The 18179-nt window shown below is 49.0% G+C and overlaps 2 protein-coding genes and 1 non-coding gene across 8 annotated transcripts in view; 2 read left to right on the forward strand and 1 right to left on the reverse strand.

The window, feature by feature from the left end:
• The first annotated feature begins 1489 nt into the window (after positions 1–1489).
• On the forward strand, positions 1490–4054 carry LOC121107923. Its single transcript, XR_005842322.2, has 4 exons — positions 1490–1539; positions 1640–2731; positions 2959–3069; positions 3409–4054. It is a non-coding gene; the product is annotated as an uncharacterized LOC121107923 (transcript).
• A 2479-nt stretch (positions 4055–6533) lies between these two features.
• Positions 6534–18179, reverse strand: part of LOC121107855 — a 33505-nt gene continuing 21859 nt past the window's right edge. The window contains exons 1-10 of one of the 5 annotated variants that reach the window (XM_040654332.2): positions 10221–10442; positions 9842–9886; positions 9367–9660; positions 8523–8561; positions 8279–8374; positions 8181–8205; positions 8041–8083; positions 7824–7879; positions 7159–7190; positions 6534–6834 (exon numbers count right to left, since the gene is read on the reverse strand). In XM_040654332.2, the coding sequence (XP_040510266.1) occupies positions 6587–6834; positions 7159–7190; positions 7824–7879; positions 8041–8083; positions 8181–8205; positions 8279–8374; positions 8523–8561; positions 9367–9660; positions 9842–9886; positions 10221–10287 (945 nt within the window). In that variant the 5' untranslated portion in view covers positions 10288–10442 and the 3' untranslated portion in view covers positions 6534–6586. Of the gene's footprint in view, positions 6835–7158; positions 7191–7823; positions 7880–8040; positions 8084–8180; positions 8206–8278; positions 8375–8522; positions 8562–9366; positions 9661–9841; positions 9887–10220; positions 10443–18179 lie in introns of those variants that run through there. The other 4 variants (XM_040654336.2, XM_040654334.1, XM_040654331.2 and 1 more) reach the window with 4 other exon arrangements.
• LOC101750771 overlaps positions 16541–18179 on the forward strand; it is a 30647-nt gene continuing 29008 nt past the window's right edge. For both annotated transcript variants that reach the window (XM_040654451.2, XM_040654452.2), the window contains exons 1-3: positions 16541–16765; positions 17119–17163; positions 17345–17638. In XM_040654451.2, the coding sequence (XP_040510385.1) occupies positions 16678–16765; positions 17119–17163; positions 17345–17638 (427 nt within the window). In that variant the 5' untranslated portion in view covers positions 16541–16677. The remainder of the gene's footprint in view (positions 16766–17118; positions 17164–17344; positions 17639–18179) is intronic.

Consider the following 18179-nt stretch of genomic DNA (forward strand, 5'->3'; position numbering starts at 1 on the left):
CCTTCTGTTTGTGGTCATGGTTGCTATCACCCACCTGGTGTTCTGCTCTTCATGTGTTTTTCAGGTCATGGAATTGTAACACTGAGGCCTAACATGGTTTAAACACCTAAGCAAGACATATGTCAATGCAGCAGTTGAGGCTATCTGTCACACAGCCCCCATCCTACCCTCTCCTCTAACAGACTGTAGCTAAAGTTTGGGAAAATCCAGCCTGATCTTACTTGTATGTTTTCATGGATTCCTGACCCAAGAGAGTGCTTATGTTGACTGCATGTTTTGGAAATCCAGGTGGAGAAGGGCCCAGATCTTGTACAGATGATGAAACTGAGTAATGAGCAACTTGTCAAGGCTGGAGCCTCTATCCACACACCCACCAACAGCACTGAAGCCTCTGCAGCTCTTGTTAGCATCTGGGAGCTCCACTGAAACTCAGGTTTGGCCCTTGTATCTGTGCTCTTAGCCATGTTTGATGATCTCAAGCACCACTGCAGTCACGCCTGTGGTTGGCCGTGGGTCCTCACAATGTGTTCGTAAAAGGCTGGGAGGGAAGCTTTATTTAATGTTTATTTATTGTCAATATCTGCCAACCTGTTCATAATGAGGAGTTAATTGGTGAAACCTTTTTTGCTGTGGTGCATATCAGTTCTGATGGCGAAAGCACAATTTAAATGCTAAGCACAATGACCAGTTGGTTGTTGTGTCCCACTATCTGTAACTACACCCTCTACAATCTCCTTTATTTTTTCCCAGTTGCTTTTAAACCTGAAACAGTGCATTACTTATCCAGAACATTTTCGATACAAGGTTTCACTTTCAGTTCATGTACTCTGTGCTTTCCTTTTGTATATCTTCAATAAATTTCCACGTTAATTCCTCTCATTTGTCCTCCAATTCATCTTCCCTGTGTTATCCTTCAGTTTCACGGCAGAATCACTGGGATCACATGAAGTTCATGCCATAAACAGTGATGGTGGAAGTAAGAAGGAAGAGCCCCAAATGCTGGAAGAGAAAACACTACAGCTAATGGTTTTATTGGGCTTTGTGTTCCTAAACATGTTTGGCATTTGAGTGAGAGGAGTACTTTGCCCCCTTAAAATCCCAACAGAATTCAGCCACCAGTTCTTTTAAACACACGTATATTGTGCTGATTGATCAAATTTCAGCCCAATCTGCGGAGTCCATCCAGGTGACTGAAAAGACACAGCAACTGAGGATTCTAGACATTGTGTGAAGCTGTAAGCTATGCTGAGGCTTAGAAATTGAAGATGATATGCCATGGTGATGGCTCACTCCCTTCTTAGGTAATAATAGTGCTCCAATTGTAACCACCAACGTGCTGCCAGGGTGGAGATGCCTTGCCAGTAAAATAGGTTAGTCTGCTGATGAAGATTTCAAAAGACACAGCATCACTTGCTAACCATTAACAATCCCTACATCTGGCCTCAGGTTGAATAGGAGGTTAATAATTCATCTTGCCGTGAGATAAAGCACATCAAATATGGCAGCCCTTGAGGGAGTGCTCTAAAGACTCGGTGCAAGGTAACCACCAGATGGGAGTTCTCTGCTCTAGCAGAAGGTACAAAACGTCAAGGGCATTTTTGATAAAAAATCCCATAACTGCGTTTGGGTTTCATTGTAGGTGTTTGGACCACAGCCTGGCCGTGGCACAACCTGAACCTTTGCCTTTGCTCTCTGTTCATCTGTGCCACTCAATAACTGCTGTGAGCTGGGGGATGATGATTTCTCATCATGGAGAAATACGTCTTTCTGAAGGAGCGGACAAGTGAATCTTCTGTGGGAGGAATGTTCTCATTTCTGAACAGAAGAGGTGTTATTGTGAGCACAAAGCTGTGATCCGGCCAGGCCAGAGAGTACTAAGAAAGGGGGATGCAAAAATAGCGCAGGCTGATTCTGAGCAAGCAGGAGGTTCATCGCTCACCACAGAGTGAGTTCTCAGCACATGGCCACATTTTGTGAGTCTACAGGTCGTGTCTACCCCTTCTGTTAATCATCTCCACAGGCAGATGCAGGAGTTCCATACAGAAGTGTGGGGAGAGACACTGGTTCATTTTCCTGCACAGACAGTAAATGAAATGACATTTCTTTGTAGTGACAACAACAGTAATACTGAGAGCAAAGAAGCTTTTGGCTGGTGGAGATCAGAAGAGTGTGTAGCAGCACAGAAGGCATTGGGTTTCTCCGAGGCTTCTGAGTGTTGGGATGATCCCTAAAGAGTGAGATGGGGCTGAGAAAGGAGTCAAAGGAGCAAAGGTGCAGGGTGGAGATGGGGTAAAATGCAGAAGTGCTACCATGATGTATTTAATGTGAGCTTGTATACAAGATGGACAACATCTGATTACACTGTTTGATGGTGACAGGATAAGGAGAAGGGTTTTCTACTAAAAGAGGAGTGATTAAGGTTAGTTACTTGAAGGATGCCGTTGATTCAGATGCTGGTGAGGCACTGGCACAAGCTGCCCAGAGGAGCAGTGCATGACCCATCCCTGGAGGTGCTCAAGGACGGGTTGGATGTGGACGTAGGATTCTAGGATACGATGGTTAACTCTTTGATCTTTAAGGTCCCTTCCAAACAAAAACATTCCCTTCTATGACTCTATGATTGACTGGGGATGGACAGGCAGTTGCAAGAAAACAGAGCAAGGAGGAGAGCTGACGCAAAGAGACCGATGGGACACTGCATGCAGAATGAGGGCATGATCAGCAAGATCAGGTGGGCATAAGGGGGAGAAGGGAGAAGATTCCTCCCTTTAAGAAACAGGAAACACAGACCATGATGAGGTGTCTGACGTCCCCAAATAAAAGCGGTAGCTCGACAGACACAACAGATGCACCATGGGCTGCATCACAGTCTCTCACTGTGGGTAACTCTGTCAGCTAGAAAAATACCACAGGACAGGTCCTGGGTTGCAATGCAAACCAGTGCCCGTCTGTATCCAGCTCACATCAAAGTAGGCGCTGTGAGGAGAGATCTCCAAAAGATGTTGGGGGAAGCACAATGGACCATGGCGTGTCCTCGTGTCCCTGCCCTCCTGCTGCTGGTGGTGGTTGGTGAGTTGGGGATGCTGTGTGAAGTGGGGAACCATGCCTGGAGCAGGAATCCCACCAGAAATAGGCTTGGGATGGTGCTGAGGGCAGTGGTGCAGTAGGTGAAGGGTGTAGGCGTGTTCCAAAACTACGTGAGTTACAAATGCTGGGTACTTTGGAAAGATAGGGAACAGTACTTGAAGCAGCAAACGCACCACAAATGGACCCGATCTTTCTCAGAGACACTGTATGGGGATAGGCAGACGGGATGGTGCCTAGTCCTCCGTGGGGACATGGGTGGGAACATCTGGGTGAGCAGGACATTGTCCCTCCAAACAAAACTCTCTCTGTCCCGCGGTGTAGGTACTGGTGTGAACACCTGGGACATCTGTAGCTCCAGGACTGATGGTGAGTGTGAGAATGGGTCCAGAAAATGAGACATCATGGGGGTGGAGTTGGGAAGAAAGAAAGGCTTCTTTCCCCTCCGAATTCCAAATGTCCACCCCTGGAGAGCAGATTCTCCACGCATTGAGTGCAGTGTGTTTTGCAACTAAAGATTGTGGTGGAATCCCCGTGCCATCTCTCCAGGTACTCTCCAGGCTCCAGCCCTGGTCCTTAACCCTTCCAGAGCTCAGGAAGGGGAAATCGTCCTGGCTCAATGTGTCCTTCAGAAGATGGTTCCTGCTGCCCGAATTGTCTTCTGCAAGGATGGGATGGAGCTGTACAGCATGAAAGCCCATCAGCATACGGTCATCTACTCCATGCTGCTGAACATCTCTGCAAGAAGCAGTGGGACATACACGTGTGCATACCAGCAGAGGAATGAGAGCAATTGGCTAAGGAGATCGCCCCTCAGCACTCCCTTGGACCTACATGTCACAGGTGGGACATGATGCCAGGGTTGTGCGGACGCAGGGGATGGGGGGACTGAACACCACATAGATTTTCTGGATCAAGAAATGCCACAGAGAGAAGTGGGCTCTGGAATGGTCTCCCTCTCCATCCCATGGTGCAGAAATGGGGCACTGCAGTGCCCAGGCTCAGAAAAAAAGGGTGCAGGGTTTGGGCACGATCCCTTCTGTGGGAAGTGATGCTGCAAGGGTTATTCAAAAAATGTTTTGAGAATATAGAATGGCAACTCGGGTGATTTCCAAGTGTGAGGTTGTTTCTCACTGTGTGAGTTCCTATGCAGCAAGAAGATGATGCTGTGGCCATAGCGTGGGGATGGCCAGATGTTGATGTGTTTTGGGATCTGGGTGCCTCCACCTTCAACAAAACCACCTAAAAGAGGCTTTAGATGGCGGCAGGAGGGGAAATGCATGATGGAGTCTTGCAATTGGGATGCTGCCATCTCATCCTACAGAGGCAGATCAACATACTAGTCCTTTCTTATCCACAAGGTGAAGTAGAGAATTGTGCTGCAGTATCATACAGTGCACGGTTGCATCTCTGCCATGCATTTTTAAATCCAGCATAGTTTACGTAATCAGATCGAAGGGAACCTACATCATTCTATGTGTCTCAGGAGAAGGGCAGGCTCAGTGGGCACCTTCCTATGGCTGCAAGCCCTGCCCCATAGCAATGCACTCAGGAGCCGTGTTCATGCAGAGGTGAGAGTTCGGGGGATACTCAGCCCATCCATTTGTCCCCCCAGGCCATGTGTCCAGACCCACAAAAGGGACAGCACATGCCGGTGAGAGGCTCCCCTTTGGTCCTGTTGACCCTGTCCCTTACTGTTGTCCTCATCCTTTCCCTGTGTCCCCATACCATCACTGCATCCCCATCACACCCCACTGTCTGCATCACCCTGCTCTGACCCCATCACATTCCCGTGTCCCCATCCTATTCATTAGTCCCCATCACTCCGCTTTGTCCCCAGACCCATACACCCCGTTGGGCCCCATAGTCATCGCTGTGGCATCAGTGGCTGTCACCCTGCTCCTGTCTGCAGCCTCCTGCTGGATCATCAAGAAAGGTCAGGGCTTCTGGGCTTCTGGGTACTGTGTGGGATCCATGAGGCTGTCAAAGCTCTGATGTGGGACTCTTCTTCTTTCAGGTGCTTGTGGGAAGAGATGTTGTAGGTGAGCAGGAAGTGGCAGGTCTGGGTAATTGGTGGGCATCTGGGACCCTGGGGTGCTGCTCCTTTTTCAGTGTGAGCTTTGTCAGTGGATTCCCTCGTGTAGAGGAGGGATTGCAATACGAGAGGAGATGGAGGCACTTTTCCCTGGGAATATCTCCAGTGGCCCTTGGATGCTTTGTGGAACCTCAATGCCTTTTCTCTCTGCTCTCTCTGTCTCTCTCCATGGTGCTGGTAGTGCTGAGGGATCTCCTGCCGACCACGATTCTTACTGTAAGTTTCAGTCCCTTACACCCTTCCTTTCTAGGCATTGAGTACAATGCAGAGATGATCCCAAATGCTGTATTTTAAGTCAGGATTATCTCCACGTGCTCATGACAATCAATGCTTATAAAGTTAATTTTTCAGGATATAGTCCCTATAATATTCCGGTATCATCTCTCTAAACCTCCTTGACAAATATGGTCTCATTCTCTTCACCCTGCTATACAGTCTCCACTCCTGTAGCTGACACTGCTGGGAATTAACAAATGCTTCACTTTCAAACTCTGCACTGAGTGGACAGTGTTTCAGAGGAAATGTGTCTGTTCAGAGCACTTTTTTGGGTGAGGACAATTCTCAGCAACAGAGCAGCCTCCACCCAGTATCGTGCAGAAGCAAAACCCGCCTCCCTACAACACAGGGCATTTTCTTGGGGCTGCAAGGCAGACCTCAGGAGTCGCTGTAGGAAGCTGTTAAGGGTGATGATTTTGGCAGAGGATGCCCATGGGTGCAGTTGTGCTGGTGGCTGGGGAAGGTGTCTCCCCTGCTGATGGCTGGGCACTCATTCAGGATCTCCTTGCAGATGTCAACGTGGATGAAATGAGGAGAGTGAAGGTGAGTTGTGCTCTTGCAGAGGCCTGCAGGTTGAGCGTGCATTTTTTTGTCTGCAGAAGGCATGGCTTTGGAGGGGGAATGCCAGCTCAAATGTCACGGTGGCGGTGCTCTGGCTGCAGTTCCCCTCCTGCCACATTCCCATGGGGAATGCTGCATGGCCATGCTGTGGGACCACTGTAATTCCTTGTTTGTGTTTTGAAGGCCTCTGGAATACAAAGCTCTGAAGTTTGTACATAGGACAGAATGTCCGAAAGTGAGAGGCGATCCACCCCTTTCTCTGCAAGAAGAAGGGGGAAAGCACAGCAGAGGTGACACTTATCAATAAAAGCATGAAATCCTTCTGCAAACAGCAGGAATCTGGTGTACTTCTTCTGTCTGATTGCACTCAGAGGGTGCCCATCTGTCCATAGGGGCTGTGACAGAATCCTTGTGCTTGGGGCTCATGGTAGGTATCAAGACAGGGCCATCCTGGGCATCTCCAGAGCTTCTTCCACCTAAAGCCACAGCAGTAATGCATAAGCGCAGCTCATCACTTCATGATGTCTTTGATTCAAGACCGTGGTGAGCTTGATGATGCATAACAACAGCTCAGCACTTGCCGATGTCTCTAAAATAGCTGTGATATTTTATTGATATTCTAGGTGGTCCATACATAAGCAAGTCATATATCTTAGTGGCTAGAAATAATGGGAGAGCATACCCCATGAACCCAAAAGCCCCATGTTCTGCCCCAAGCGCCCTCTGCAAGAAAACACAATGGCCGTGACGCAGTCCTGGTTGCCTTGGCATGCTGAAGCCTATGCATCTCTGCTGCGGGTCATCTGCTTCACGGGAGGCTGGAGGGGAAAGGAAAGCCCTGTTATTGCAGCTGCAGCCTGCAAGCCCTTCACAAGGAGGCTCCAGGAGCGCTGGAGGGAGCCGCACGCATTGGAGAAGCAGGCAGGAGTCAGCTAGCAAAAGTCAGAGCAGATCTGGGTTGGAAAACAAGGGGAGGCATTTGCCGTAGACTGAGGTAGAGTGGCTTGTGACTCAGAAATTAAATCTTGTGATTTGCAGTTTTTGTGCAAGTAAAGAGATGCATGAGCAAGCGTACCAAAATGATAATGCCACTCCTGTGGAGCATATCACTTTAGTTTTGGGTGAGAAGGGCCCTGACTCACCTTGTCCCTTCGAAAGTGGGCAATGGTTGAGTCTGTGGGGAAAAAAAACACACTATGAGTGCTCAGTATTCACATGGGAAGGGGGGCGACCCACCACTGGTTTGGGCAGCAGACCCCGCGGGGCTCTGGACTGACTGTCCACCCCCATTGCACCACTCTGCAGGAAGATTTGGAGGACCAGAGACTCTGGGCCTTGGGGGGCATTTTCCCATCATTTGAGGCATTTTCTATATTTACACAGCACATCTGAGCCTGCTGCTATGCAATGAAACTCAAGCTGCAAACAGAGCAAGGTGCAGGTGTGGTGGCGTTATATCCCCCATCCCCGACCACAGCATCCTCCCTTTGCAGCTGCCTGCACTTGCAGAGCAAATACCTATGAGATATTTCCCCACTGCCGTGTGTGTACACAGCAATATCCTCCAGTGCAGGGCTGAGCTTTGGTCTGTGCTTGAAACAAACACCATAGAACAGCAGAGTCTGAAGTGTGAGACCCACTGTGCAAATGGGATTTGTCACTATGAGCACTGTGATGAAAGCACCCTGGAGAAACTGACTCTTGAGAAATGGTTTTTGCATGTCCAAGTGGGGAAGGGACAGGTGGGATGGCAAATGGGAGCCCAAGGGAAGGGGGTCCCCATGGAAAAGGGGTGCCCAGCACTCACACTGGACTTCTCCGTAGTCGGTGGCTTGCACCTGCTGGCTGGGAACGTGCTGCTGCCTGTGGATTAAGGGAAAATGGATTTGGGGTGGGTGTTTGCTGCAGGGGGCCAGGACTGTTATTCATTTGGATGATGCCTCCTTGCATCAGGCACAGCATTCAGTCCAACCCCACGGCAATCCCTCATCCTCCAGGCAACCTCGTGCTATCAGTAATGTTACCATGAGGAAATCCTTCCTTCTCCAACACCATGGCAGTCCCTTCCTCTTATGGGGGAACTCACAGATAATGCTGCCCTGCAAAAGGAGTTCCCCAAGTTCCCAAATGCTCTCAGTCGTCCCCTCCCAGCCTTCCTTCTCACCTTCGGCATCTCTCCCGGCAGGCACCTGTAAGAAAAACAGTCTCACATCAAAGCTGTGGCAGCCTCATGGATCCCCCACAGTCCCCTCAAGTCCTCACCTTTCCTAATGGTCCAGAAGGTGGCTGCAGACAGCAGGAGGGTGACAGTAACTGATACCACATGAATGACTGTGAGGTTCAGAGGAGTGTTGGTGTCTGGGGACACAGAGGGTGATGGGGTCAGATGGGAGTGACGCAGAAGTTGGGGTGTAACAGCGCCATAGAGATGAGATGGGAAAAGAGGGGAGGGATAGGGAAAAGGTAGAAGGGATGGGGTCAGTAGGAGCAAAGGAGAGTCCCTCACCTGCAGTTACGGTTCCTGCTGAGGAATTGGACACATGACCTGGACAGACATATGGATGGGCTGAGTGTCACCAGTGCTCATAGCTCTGCATGGACACAGCTCCTGAGTGCACTGCTTCGGGGCAGGGTATGTAGGCCTTGGAAGATGCCCACAGAGCCAGCTCTGTCCCCTGAGACACGTGGGCTGACATGGGGTTTCTGCCATTCTGATGATCAATTATCTAAACTATGATGAATTTAGAAATGCGTGGCAGAAATGCAACTGTGCACCGTATGATCCTGCAGCACAACTCTCTCCTTTCCTTGACCTTGTGGATAAGAAAGGACTAGTATGTTGCTCTGCCTCAATGGGATGGGATGGCAGCGTCCCACTTGCAAGGCTCCATCCTGCATCTCCCCTCCTGCCACCATCCAAAGGCTCTTTTTGGTAGCTTTGATGCAAGAAGAGGCAACACAAATACTAAGCACACCAACATCTGCCCATCTTCACACTATGGCCACAGCATCATCTCGTTGCAGCATAGGAAATCAAACAAAAAGGAGCAACCTCACACCTGGAAATCACCCCAGTTTCCCTTCCGCATTCTCGAAACATTTTTGGAATAACATTTGGAGCATCCTTACCCAGGAAAGGGACAATGCCCAAACCCCGTGCCTGCTTTATGTACCTGCTTTATGAACCTTCATGTACTGCAGAGCCCCATTTCTGCAGCATAAGATTGAGACAGGAACCTTTCCAGAGCCATCCTCTCTCTATTGGCATCTCTTGCTGCACATGGGATATCCATGTGGTGTTAATTACTCCCCATCCCCTATGTCCCCACCACCCTGGTGTCAAGTCCCACCTGTGACCTGCAGGTCCAAGGGAGCACTGAGGGTAGACATTTCCAGCGACTTTTCCTCCTTCCTCTGCTGGTACCCACACGCGTATGTCCCACGGCTTCTTGCAGAGATGTTCAGCAGCTTGGAGTAGATGACCGTATGCTGATGGGCTTTCATGCTGTAAAACTCCATCCCATCCTTGCAGAAGACAATTCGCACAGCAGGAACCAGCGTCTGAAGGATACATTGAGCCAGGACGATTTCCCCTTCCTGAGCTCTTGAAGTGTTAAGGTACAGGAGTGGAGCCTGGAGAGTACCTGGAGAGATGGCACAGGGATTCCACCAGCATCATTAGTTGCAAAACACACTGCATTTCTAGTCATGGAGAATCTGCCGTCTTGGGGTGGATTTTGGGAATTCAGAGGCAATAAAGCCTTTCTCTCTTTCCATCTCCTCCCCCACCATGTCTTCAATTTCTGGACCCATGCTCACACTCACCACCAGCTGTGGAACTGCAGATGTCCTGGGTGCTCACAGCAGTACCTGCACCGTGGAGCAGAGAGGGGTTTGGTTAGAGGGACAGTGTCCTGCACACCCACATGTTTCTGTCCATGTCTCCAGTCTTCAGCAGTCACCACTCCACAAGTGTATCCCCTTCCTTTGTCGCCACTGTCTCCATTTGAGCAAGCCTAAATCCATTTTGGAATGGGTTTTCTTTTCCAGATGCAGTCTCCTCTACTTCCAAAATCATGCTTTTGGTGCAAGACTCCATCCCACATGTACTCTACCTCCACCCTCGGCACCACCTCAAGCCTCTTTGTGCTGGGCTTCTTCCTCCAAGCAGGGTTCCCTGCTACCCAAAGCAGCCCCAACTCACCAAACACCAGCAGCAGGAGGACATGGACATGGGGACACGGCACGGCCCATCCCACCTGCCCGCACATCTTTTGGAGATCTCTCCTCACGGTTCCTGCTTTGTTGCGAGCTGGGTGCAGATGGTCACAGGCTTGTGTTGTGAGCCTAGGACACGTCCTGTGTGTTTCTGCAGCTGACAGAGAGCTACTCACAGCGAGAGGCTGTGATGCAGCCCATGATGCATTTCTCGCATCTGCAGAGCCCCTGCTTTTATTTCAGGACACATAGAGCCCTTAGCAGGGGCCGTGCTTCCTGTCTCTTGGGGGGAGGAAACTTCTCCCTTTTCCCTCTTTTCCCCACCTCTTCTTACTGAGTGTGACCTCATTCTGTATGCAGCGTCCGTTTTCTCTCTTTTTGTCAGCTATCTTGTCTCTGTCCCCTCCCAAGCTCCTGTTCATCTCCAGCCTGCCAAAGAGCCATAAAATAGAGGTGCTTGGGTTGGAAGGGACATTAAAGGGCATGGAATCACTTATAGAATTGTAAAAACCAGCAAACAAACAAACAAACAGTATAAGCACAGAATTAAAGAAGCCGACACAGTACTGCCATTAGTTAGGAGCTAATTGCTTGTGTTCCAGTTGAGAAGGGCCACAGATCATTTTGTCCGGTCAAGAAGGGGTGAAGGTGGAGTTCTCTCCATCCCCATTCAAGTGAGATTTTTCATCATGAGTCGTGGGTTGTAAGCACTGTGGAGAAATTTTCCCTTGATGAATGGATTCAGCATGTACGAAGGAATGAGCAGGGTTGCTACCAGGAGCTCATGGCGAGAAGATCCCCGTGGATATGGGTTGCCCAGCACTCACACTGGATTCCTCCACAGCCGGTGCCTTCCAAATGCTGCCTGGCAATGTGCTGCTCTCTGTGTGGGAATGGGAAATGGGTTTGGGGTGTTTGCTTGCTGGGATGGGCCCAGGATTGATATTCACTTGAAGAATGCCTCCTTGCATTGGGCAATGTGTTCAGAGCAACCCCATGGCAACACCTCATCATGCACGTGTCCAGGGGCTGTCATGGATGTTCCCATGAGGGAGTACTTCCTTCTCCAGTCCCACGGTAATCCCTTTTTTTCCATGGTTGATCTCACAGGTAATGCTGCCCTGCCCAAGGAGCTCCCCAGGGTCCCATTCCCCTCTTTTCCCACAAGACTTTTCCACTGTTGTCACTGTGTTGACCATGGCTTCCAGGGGACTGATTGGAGAGATAGGGACAGTGGGGAGTGACGGGCACATTGTGCTCCAATGGGGACACTGGAGTTGAATGGGGACAGAAAGAGGAGACGAGAAGATTGAGGTGTGTCGGCATCCCTGGAGCGCAGGGTTGATCCCTCACCTCTAGGTTCTGTGGTTCACACACACCTGGTCTCCACAGCCACAGAATCATAGAATCTTTACAGTTGGAAGGGACCTGTGCAAGCCATCGAGTCCAGCTCCTGTGAAGTGAACTGGGACACCACAGCTAGATCAGGTTGCCCAGGGCCTTATCCAGCCTAGCCTAGAAAGTCCCCAGGGACGGAGCACCAGACACATCTCTAGGCAACCTGTTCCAGTGCCTCACCTCCTCATGGTGAGGAGTGCCCCGTCAGGAGCAGTGAGTAAGAAAACACTTGGCACTTGTATTATTCTTTGTTTCCCAAGTACCGTCAGCAGGTGAAATCTGAAGAACAATAAAGACTCTGAAAATGAAATCCAATTAGTGTCGCCTATAACCATACCATCAATAAAGCCTCAGATTTGTCCTAATGCTACACGGTACTTTGATCTATACCTGATACCCAATCACTGTGGTAAAAATAAATCCCGATAGAACTATACTCCATCCGGGAAAGCATAGAACGTACGCCCATCAGAAGGGGAGAAAATATCAGACAATTGAGGCAAAGGTAAGCACCGTGGGAGAACAGAAGGATTTATTTCAAAGAGGAATACCATCAAAGCCCAAGACACTGGTCTTGACACTATACAAAATATCTGCTCTTTTCCAATAGCTCCTGGCGAACCCTTCTCCTTGTTGCAGGGAAAAATAAAAAGCAAAGATCCGGTAAAGCCCCTTCACTACTCATGAAAACCAGTCTTAGTTGATCTGCCACCAGCACGACAAGTACTTCCCATTCTCAAAGCACCACTGAATTTTTGTACGTGGGAAGGTTCCAACGCCCACAGGTAAGAACATCGTATTCAGACTCAGTGGATAATCCCATCCTTGTCATCTTTGGATTCTCTGTATCTATGTATACAGGTTTTGAGAAGAGGCAATGCAAGACCCTTGTTAACCATGACTGTACTAATGCTTGTGTGCACTTCTTGTTTGCTCACATTTGTGAATGCCACGTGTTACGTTACAAAATAGGTTAGCCATGGGCATGGTGTTACTGAAATAAGAAGGACTGTGGGGTGTAGAATCGAAGAGGGAGAGACTGCTGCATCAGCATCCACAGTGCCATCATCTAATCTGAAGATGCTCAAACAAAGAGGAGACAGTGAACGGACTGCTGAACTGTTTCATGTACTGATTTGAGGCATGGAATCCAAATCCATGCGGAGATTGTGGAGACTCGTGGGATGGGGGAAACGGTTGGTGTGAATGGCAGTAGCTGTGAGCACCCACCTGGTTGTCTGCTCTTAATGAGCACATAACCTGGTGTTCTATTCTTAATGAGCACCCACCTGGTATTCTAATCTTCATGAGTTTTCCAGGTCATGGAATTGTAACACTGAGGCCTAGCATGGTCTAGACACCTAAGCAAGACATATGTCAGTGCAGCCGTTGAGCCTCTGCCACACAGCCCCCAGCGTACCCTCTCCTCTAACAGAATGTAGGTGAAGTTTGGGAAAGCCCTGCCTCCTGTTACTTTATGTTTCTGAAGAATGCCTGTTCCAAGAGAGTGCTTAGGTAAATTGCATATTCTGGAGAGCCACGTGGGGATGGGCCCAGATCTTGCTCAGTTGATGAAACTCAGCAGTGAGCCACTTGTAATGAGCTGGTGCATCCATGCACATACCCACAACTGCACTGAAGCTTCTGCAGCTACAGTTAGCATCTTGATATTCCACTGAAATTTGGGTTTGGCTCTTGAATCTGTGCTCTAATACATGTTTTTTGGTCTCAAGCACGTCTACAGTTGTGCCTGTGGTTGGCTGTGGGTCCCACGGATCCTCACAATGTGTTTGTAAAAAGCTGGGAGGGAAACTTTATTTGATGTTTATTTTTTGTCAGTATCTGCCAACCTGTTCATTACACGGAGTTAATCTCTGGAGCTGTTTTTACTGTGGTGCATATACTTTTATTGAAGAAGTAGTAGGGTCACATGAAGTTCATGCCATAAACAGTGATGGTGACAGTAAGGAATAAGAGCCCCAAATGCTGGAAGGGAAAGCACTACGACTAATGGTTTTACTGGACTTTATGTTCCTAATCACGTTTGGCATCTGAGTAAGAGGAGTACTTTGCGCTCTTAAAAACCCAGCACTATTGAGCCACATTATAAATACATTCCTCTCTCTTGCCACAGCCAGTGACAGATAATAGTAAGAGGTGCAATCAACAATCTCTCAAGAGCTCTGTATGGATTTTGAGTTTCCTTATCTCTTGGCCAGTCTCATGGCAGTTGCATGATTTCTGTGTGGACCACAAATTCCTCAACAAGGCATTCAGATGTGTTCACACAGGGGTATAGAAGTCTTAAATATTCACAAGCGTGTATGTCTGGGCTTACCAGACTCAAGCCTGCCTGAATGTAATGGGGACAAATGAATAGAATCTGTATTAATGGATGGATCTCGGAAAGATGGAAGGTTTGCACTCGGTGAGACATAGAAGTAAATGCCAAAGGACACAAAGGCAAAGAAGTGGGCATATGGTTAAAACAATCTTTACTACTGACTGTGAAATAAATCCCTTCTTGTTTCCAAATACATACCCAATCCATGAATCGATGTTCAGAGATCATTCAAGAAGGGATGTGAAAGATGAAAGGTGCCCGGAGGTCCCTGCGAGTTGGGGCAGGTGTGACTTTTATATCCTGCTCCTGCCCCCTGGCAGAATGATAGCAATAAACAACAAGAACTCCCATATCCATCCTATGACAGTGGGCTATTCATGGGCAGCATCATCTCCAGCAGCATCTTCTTCCATGCACTTAGCAAGAGTCTCACATTTCCTTTATGCAAAGTCTGAGTCTGTGTTATGATTTTATGTTTTGCTGATTGATCAAAAATTCAACCCAAACTGCAGAGTCCATCCAGGTGACTGAAGAGACTCAGCATCTGAGAATTCTAGACACTGAGTGAAACTGTAAGCCTTGCAGATAAGGCAGGCAAGTCAAGTAAGGAAGATCTCAGAAGACACAGCAATACATGCTTACCATTCACATTCCCTACCTATGGACTCAGGTTGAGTAGGAGATTAATAATTCATCTTGCCTTGAGATAAAGCACATCAAATATGGCAGCCCTTGAGGGAGTGCTCTAAAGACTTGGTGCAAGATAATCACCAGATGGGAGCTCTCTATACTAGAAGAAGGTACAAAATGTCAAGGGCATTTTTGATAAAAAATCCCATAAGTGCTTTTGGGATTCATTGTAGGTGTTTGGACCACAGCCTGGCTGTGACACCATCCTAGCCTTTGCCTTTGCTCTCTGTTCATCTGTGCCATGCAGTAACTGCCCTGAGCTGGGGGACTCAGAGCAGTGACATTCTGCCTGAGGAATAAGGACACACTCAGTGCTGCTAGCAGGCACCTTAGAGCACCTTTCATCAAAAACCATCTGGAAGATGGACAAACGCAGGGGGAATCCTGCCCCACAGACCTAAAGCCCTTCCCACCTGAATGGAAACACTCGGCCTGTCTTCGTCATTCAGCCCAGAGCAAAGCAACTGCGGTCATGCCGTGCAAAGAGGTGATGTTCTTTGCAGCCCATCAGCCCTCTGCACTCACACACCTCTATGGTTTTGGTCCCTCATACTGGAGATGTGCAGCTGCTGCTCTTTTAAATGCCGCTTCCAGCCCAGCTCCACGCAAGCAAAGCATCACGGAGAAATACATCTTTCTGAGGCAGCAGTCAGGTGAATCTTGTGTGGGAGGAAAGTTCTCACTTCTAAACAGAAGAGGCATTACTGTGTGCAGGAAGCTGTGATCTGGCCAGGCCAGAGAGCACAAAGAAAGGGGGATACAGAAATAGCACAGGCAGATTCTGAGCACGCAGGAGGTTCATTGCTCACCACAGAGTGAGTTCTCAGCACATGGCCATGTTTTGTGGGTCTACAGGTTGTGTCTGCCCCTCTGTTGATCATCTCCATGGGCAGATGCAGGGCCTGAGATCCTGGTGGCTGAGTTCCTCCATTCTCAGCACAGACGGCAGAACTGCAGCCGTGCTCCTGCCCTGCCCCTTGACTTCAGCATCAGCCCTACATCCAAGCAGGGACAAGTTCTCAACTGTGCACTCAGTCTTGTGGGACAGAGGATTGCGGAGAGACACTGGTTCACTTTTGCTGCAAGGAATGTAAATGAAATTACATTTCTTTGTGGTGACAACAACAGTACTACGGAGTGCAAAGAAGCTTTCTGCTTTTAGAGTTGTGCATGTGATGGAGAGTGTGTAGCAGCACTTAAGGCACTGGGTTGCTTCCAGGCTTCTCACTGTTGGGATGCTCCCAAAAGAGTGAGATGGGGCTGAGACTGGAGACAAAAGAGTAAAGGAGCAGAAGTAAGATGGGGAAAATACAAAAGGAATGTCCTGCCTGGCACCACAAATTTATATTTAAAGGGAGATTATGAAGAATATGGACTGTGACTGATTAAAGGGTTGGATGGTGATAGGATAAAGAGCAAGGTTTCAAACTAGAAGAGGGGTGTATAAGGTTAGATGCTAGGAGGAAATTCTTTATTCAGTGTGATGAGGCGCTGGCACAGGCTGCCCAGAGGAGCAGTGCATGACCCAGCCCTGGAGGAGCTCAAGGACAAGACAGATGGAGGCCTTCGCTTCTATGGTTCCGAGGTTTATTCTATGAACTTTAAGGTCCCGTTCAAATCAAACTGTTCTCTTTTAGGACTCTGTGATAGACTGGGGGTGGTCAAGAGGTTGGGAGGAGACAGAGCAAGGAGGACAGCTGACCTAAAACGAGACCAAAGGGACACTGCATGCAGAATGAGGGCATGATCGGCAAGAGGAGATGGGGCAAAGAGGGAGAAGGGAGAAGAATCCTCCCCTCAAGAAACAGGAAACACGGACCATGTTGAGATGTCTGACGTCCCCAAATAAAAGCAGTGGCTCTGCAGACGCAACAGATGCACCATGGGCTGCATCACAGCCTTTCACTGTGGGTAACTCTCTGTCAGCTGTAGAAACACCACAGGACAGGTGCTAGGGTTGCAGCGCAAGCAATCTGACCATCTGTATCCAGCTCACATCAAAGCAGGTGTCATGAGGAGAGATCTCCAAAAGATGTGGGGGCAAGCGGGATGGTCCATGCCAAGTCCTTCTGTTCCTGCCCTCCTGCTGCTGGTGGTCGGTGAGTTGGGGATGCTGTGGGGAGAAAAGAACTCTCTGAAGAGGAGGAAATCTCCCAGAAATAGGCTTGGGATGGTGCCAATAGGTGGAAGTGAAGCCGGTGCAGAATGGAGACATGCTCCAAAAATATGAGAGATGGGAATGCTGTGTGCTTTAGAAAGATAGGGGACTGTACTTGAAGCAGCAAACACAATACAAATGGACCCGAGCTGGCTCAGAGACACAGCAAAGAAGCAATACGGAGACATGCAGGTGGGATGGTGCATTCCATCACACTGGGGACATGGGCGGGGAACATGTGGATGAGCAGGACGTTGTCCCTCCAAACAAGACTCTCTCTGTCCCGCGGTGTAGGTACTGGTGTGAACACCTGGGAAATCTGTGGCTCCAGGATTGATGGTGAGTGTGAGAATGGGTGCAGAAAATGAAGACATGGTGGGGGTGGAGATGGGGAGAGAGAAAGGCATCGTTTTCCCCCATATTCCCTTTATCCACCCCTGGAGAGCAGATTCTCCACGCATTGAGTGCAGTGTGTTTTGCAACTAACGATTGTGGTGGAATCCCTGTGCCATCTCTCCAGGTACTCTCCAGGCTCCAGTCATGGTCCTTAGCACTTCCAGAGCTCAGGAAGGAGAAGTCGTCCTGGCTCATTGTTTCCTTCGGAAGATAATACCTGCTACCCGGATAGTCTTCTGCAAGGATGGGATGGAGCTGTACAACATGAAAGCCCAAGAGGACGTGGTCATCTACTCCATGCTGCTGAACATCTCTGCAAGAAGCAGTGGGACATACACGTGTGCGTACCAGCAGAGGAACGAGAGCAATTGGCTAAGGAGATCTCCCCTTAGCACTCCCTTGGACCTACATGTCGCAGGTGGGACATGACACCAGGGTTGTGCGGACGCAGGGGATGGGGGGACTGAACGTCACATAGATTTTCTGGATCAAGAAATGCCACAGAGAGAAGTGGGCTCTGGAATGGTCTCCCTCTCCATCCCGTGGTGCAGAAATGGGGCACTGCAGTGCCCAGGCTCAGGAAGCAGGTGCAGGGTTTAGGCACGATCCCTTTTGTGGGAAGGGATGCTGCAAGGGTTATTCAAAAAATGTTTTGAGAATAAGGAATGGAAACTCAGGTGATTTCCAAGTGTGAGGTTGTTTCTCACTGTGTGAGTTCCTATGCAGCAAGAAGACGATTCTGTGGCCATAGTGTGGGGATGGACAGATGTTGGTGTGCTTTGGGATTTGGGTGCCTCCGCCTTCAACAAAACCACCTAAAAGAGGCTTTAGATGGTGGCAGGAGGGGAAATGCATTATGGAGTCTTGCAATTGGGATGCTGCCATCTTTTCCTTTCTTATCCACAAGGTGAAGTAGAGAATTGTGCTGCAGTATCATACAGTGCACGGTTGCATCTCTG

Source organism: Gallus gallus, chromosome 31, assembly GCF_016699485.2.
Source record: "Gallus gallus isolate bGalGal1 chromosome 31, bGalGal1.mat.broiler.GRCg7b, whole genome shotgun sequence".
NCBI lineage: Eukaryota > Metazoa > Chordata > Aves > Galliformes > Phasianidae > Gallus > Gallus gallus.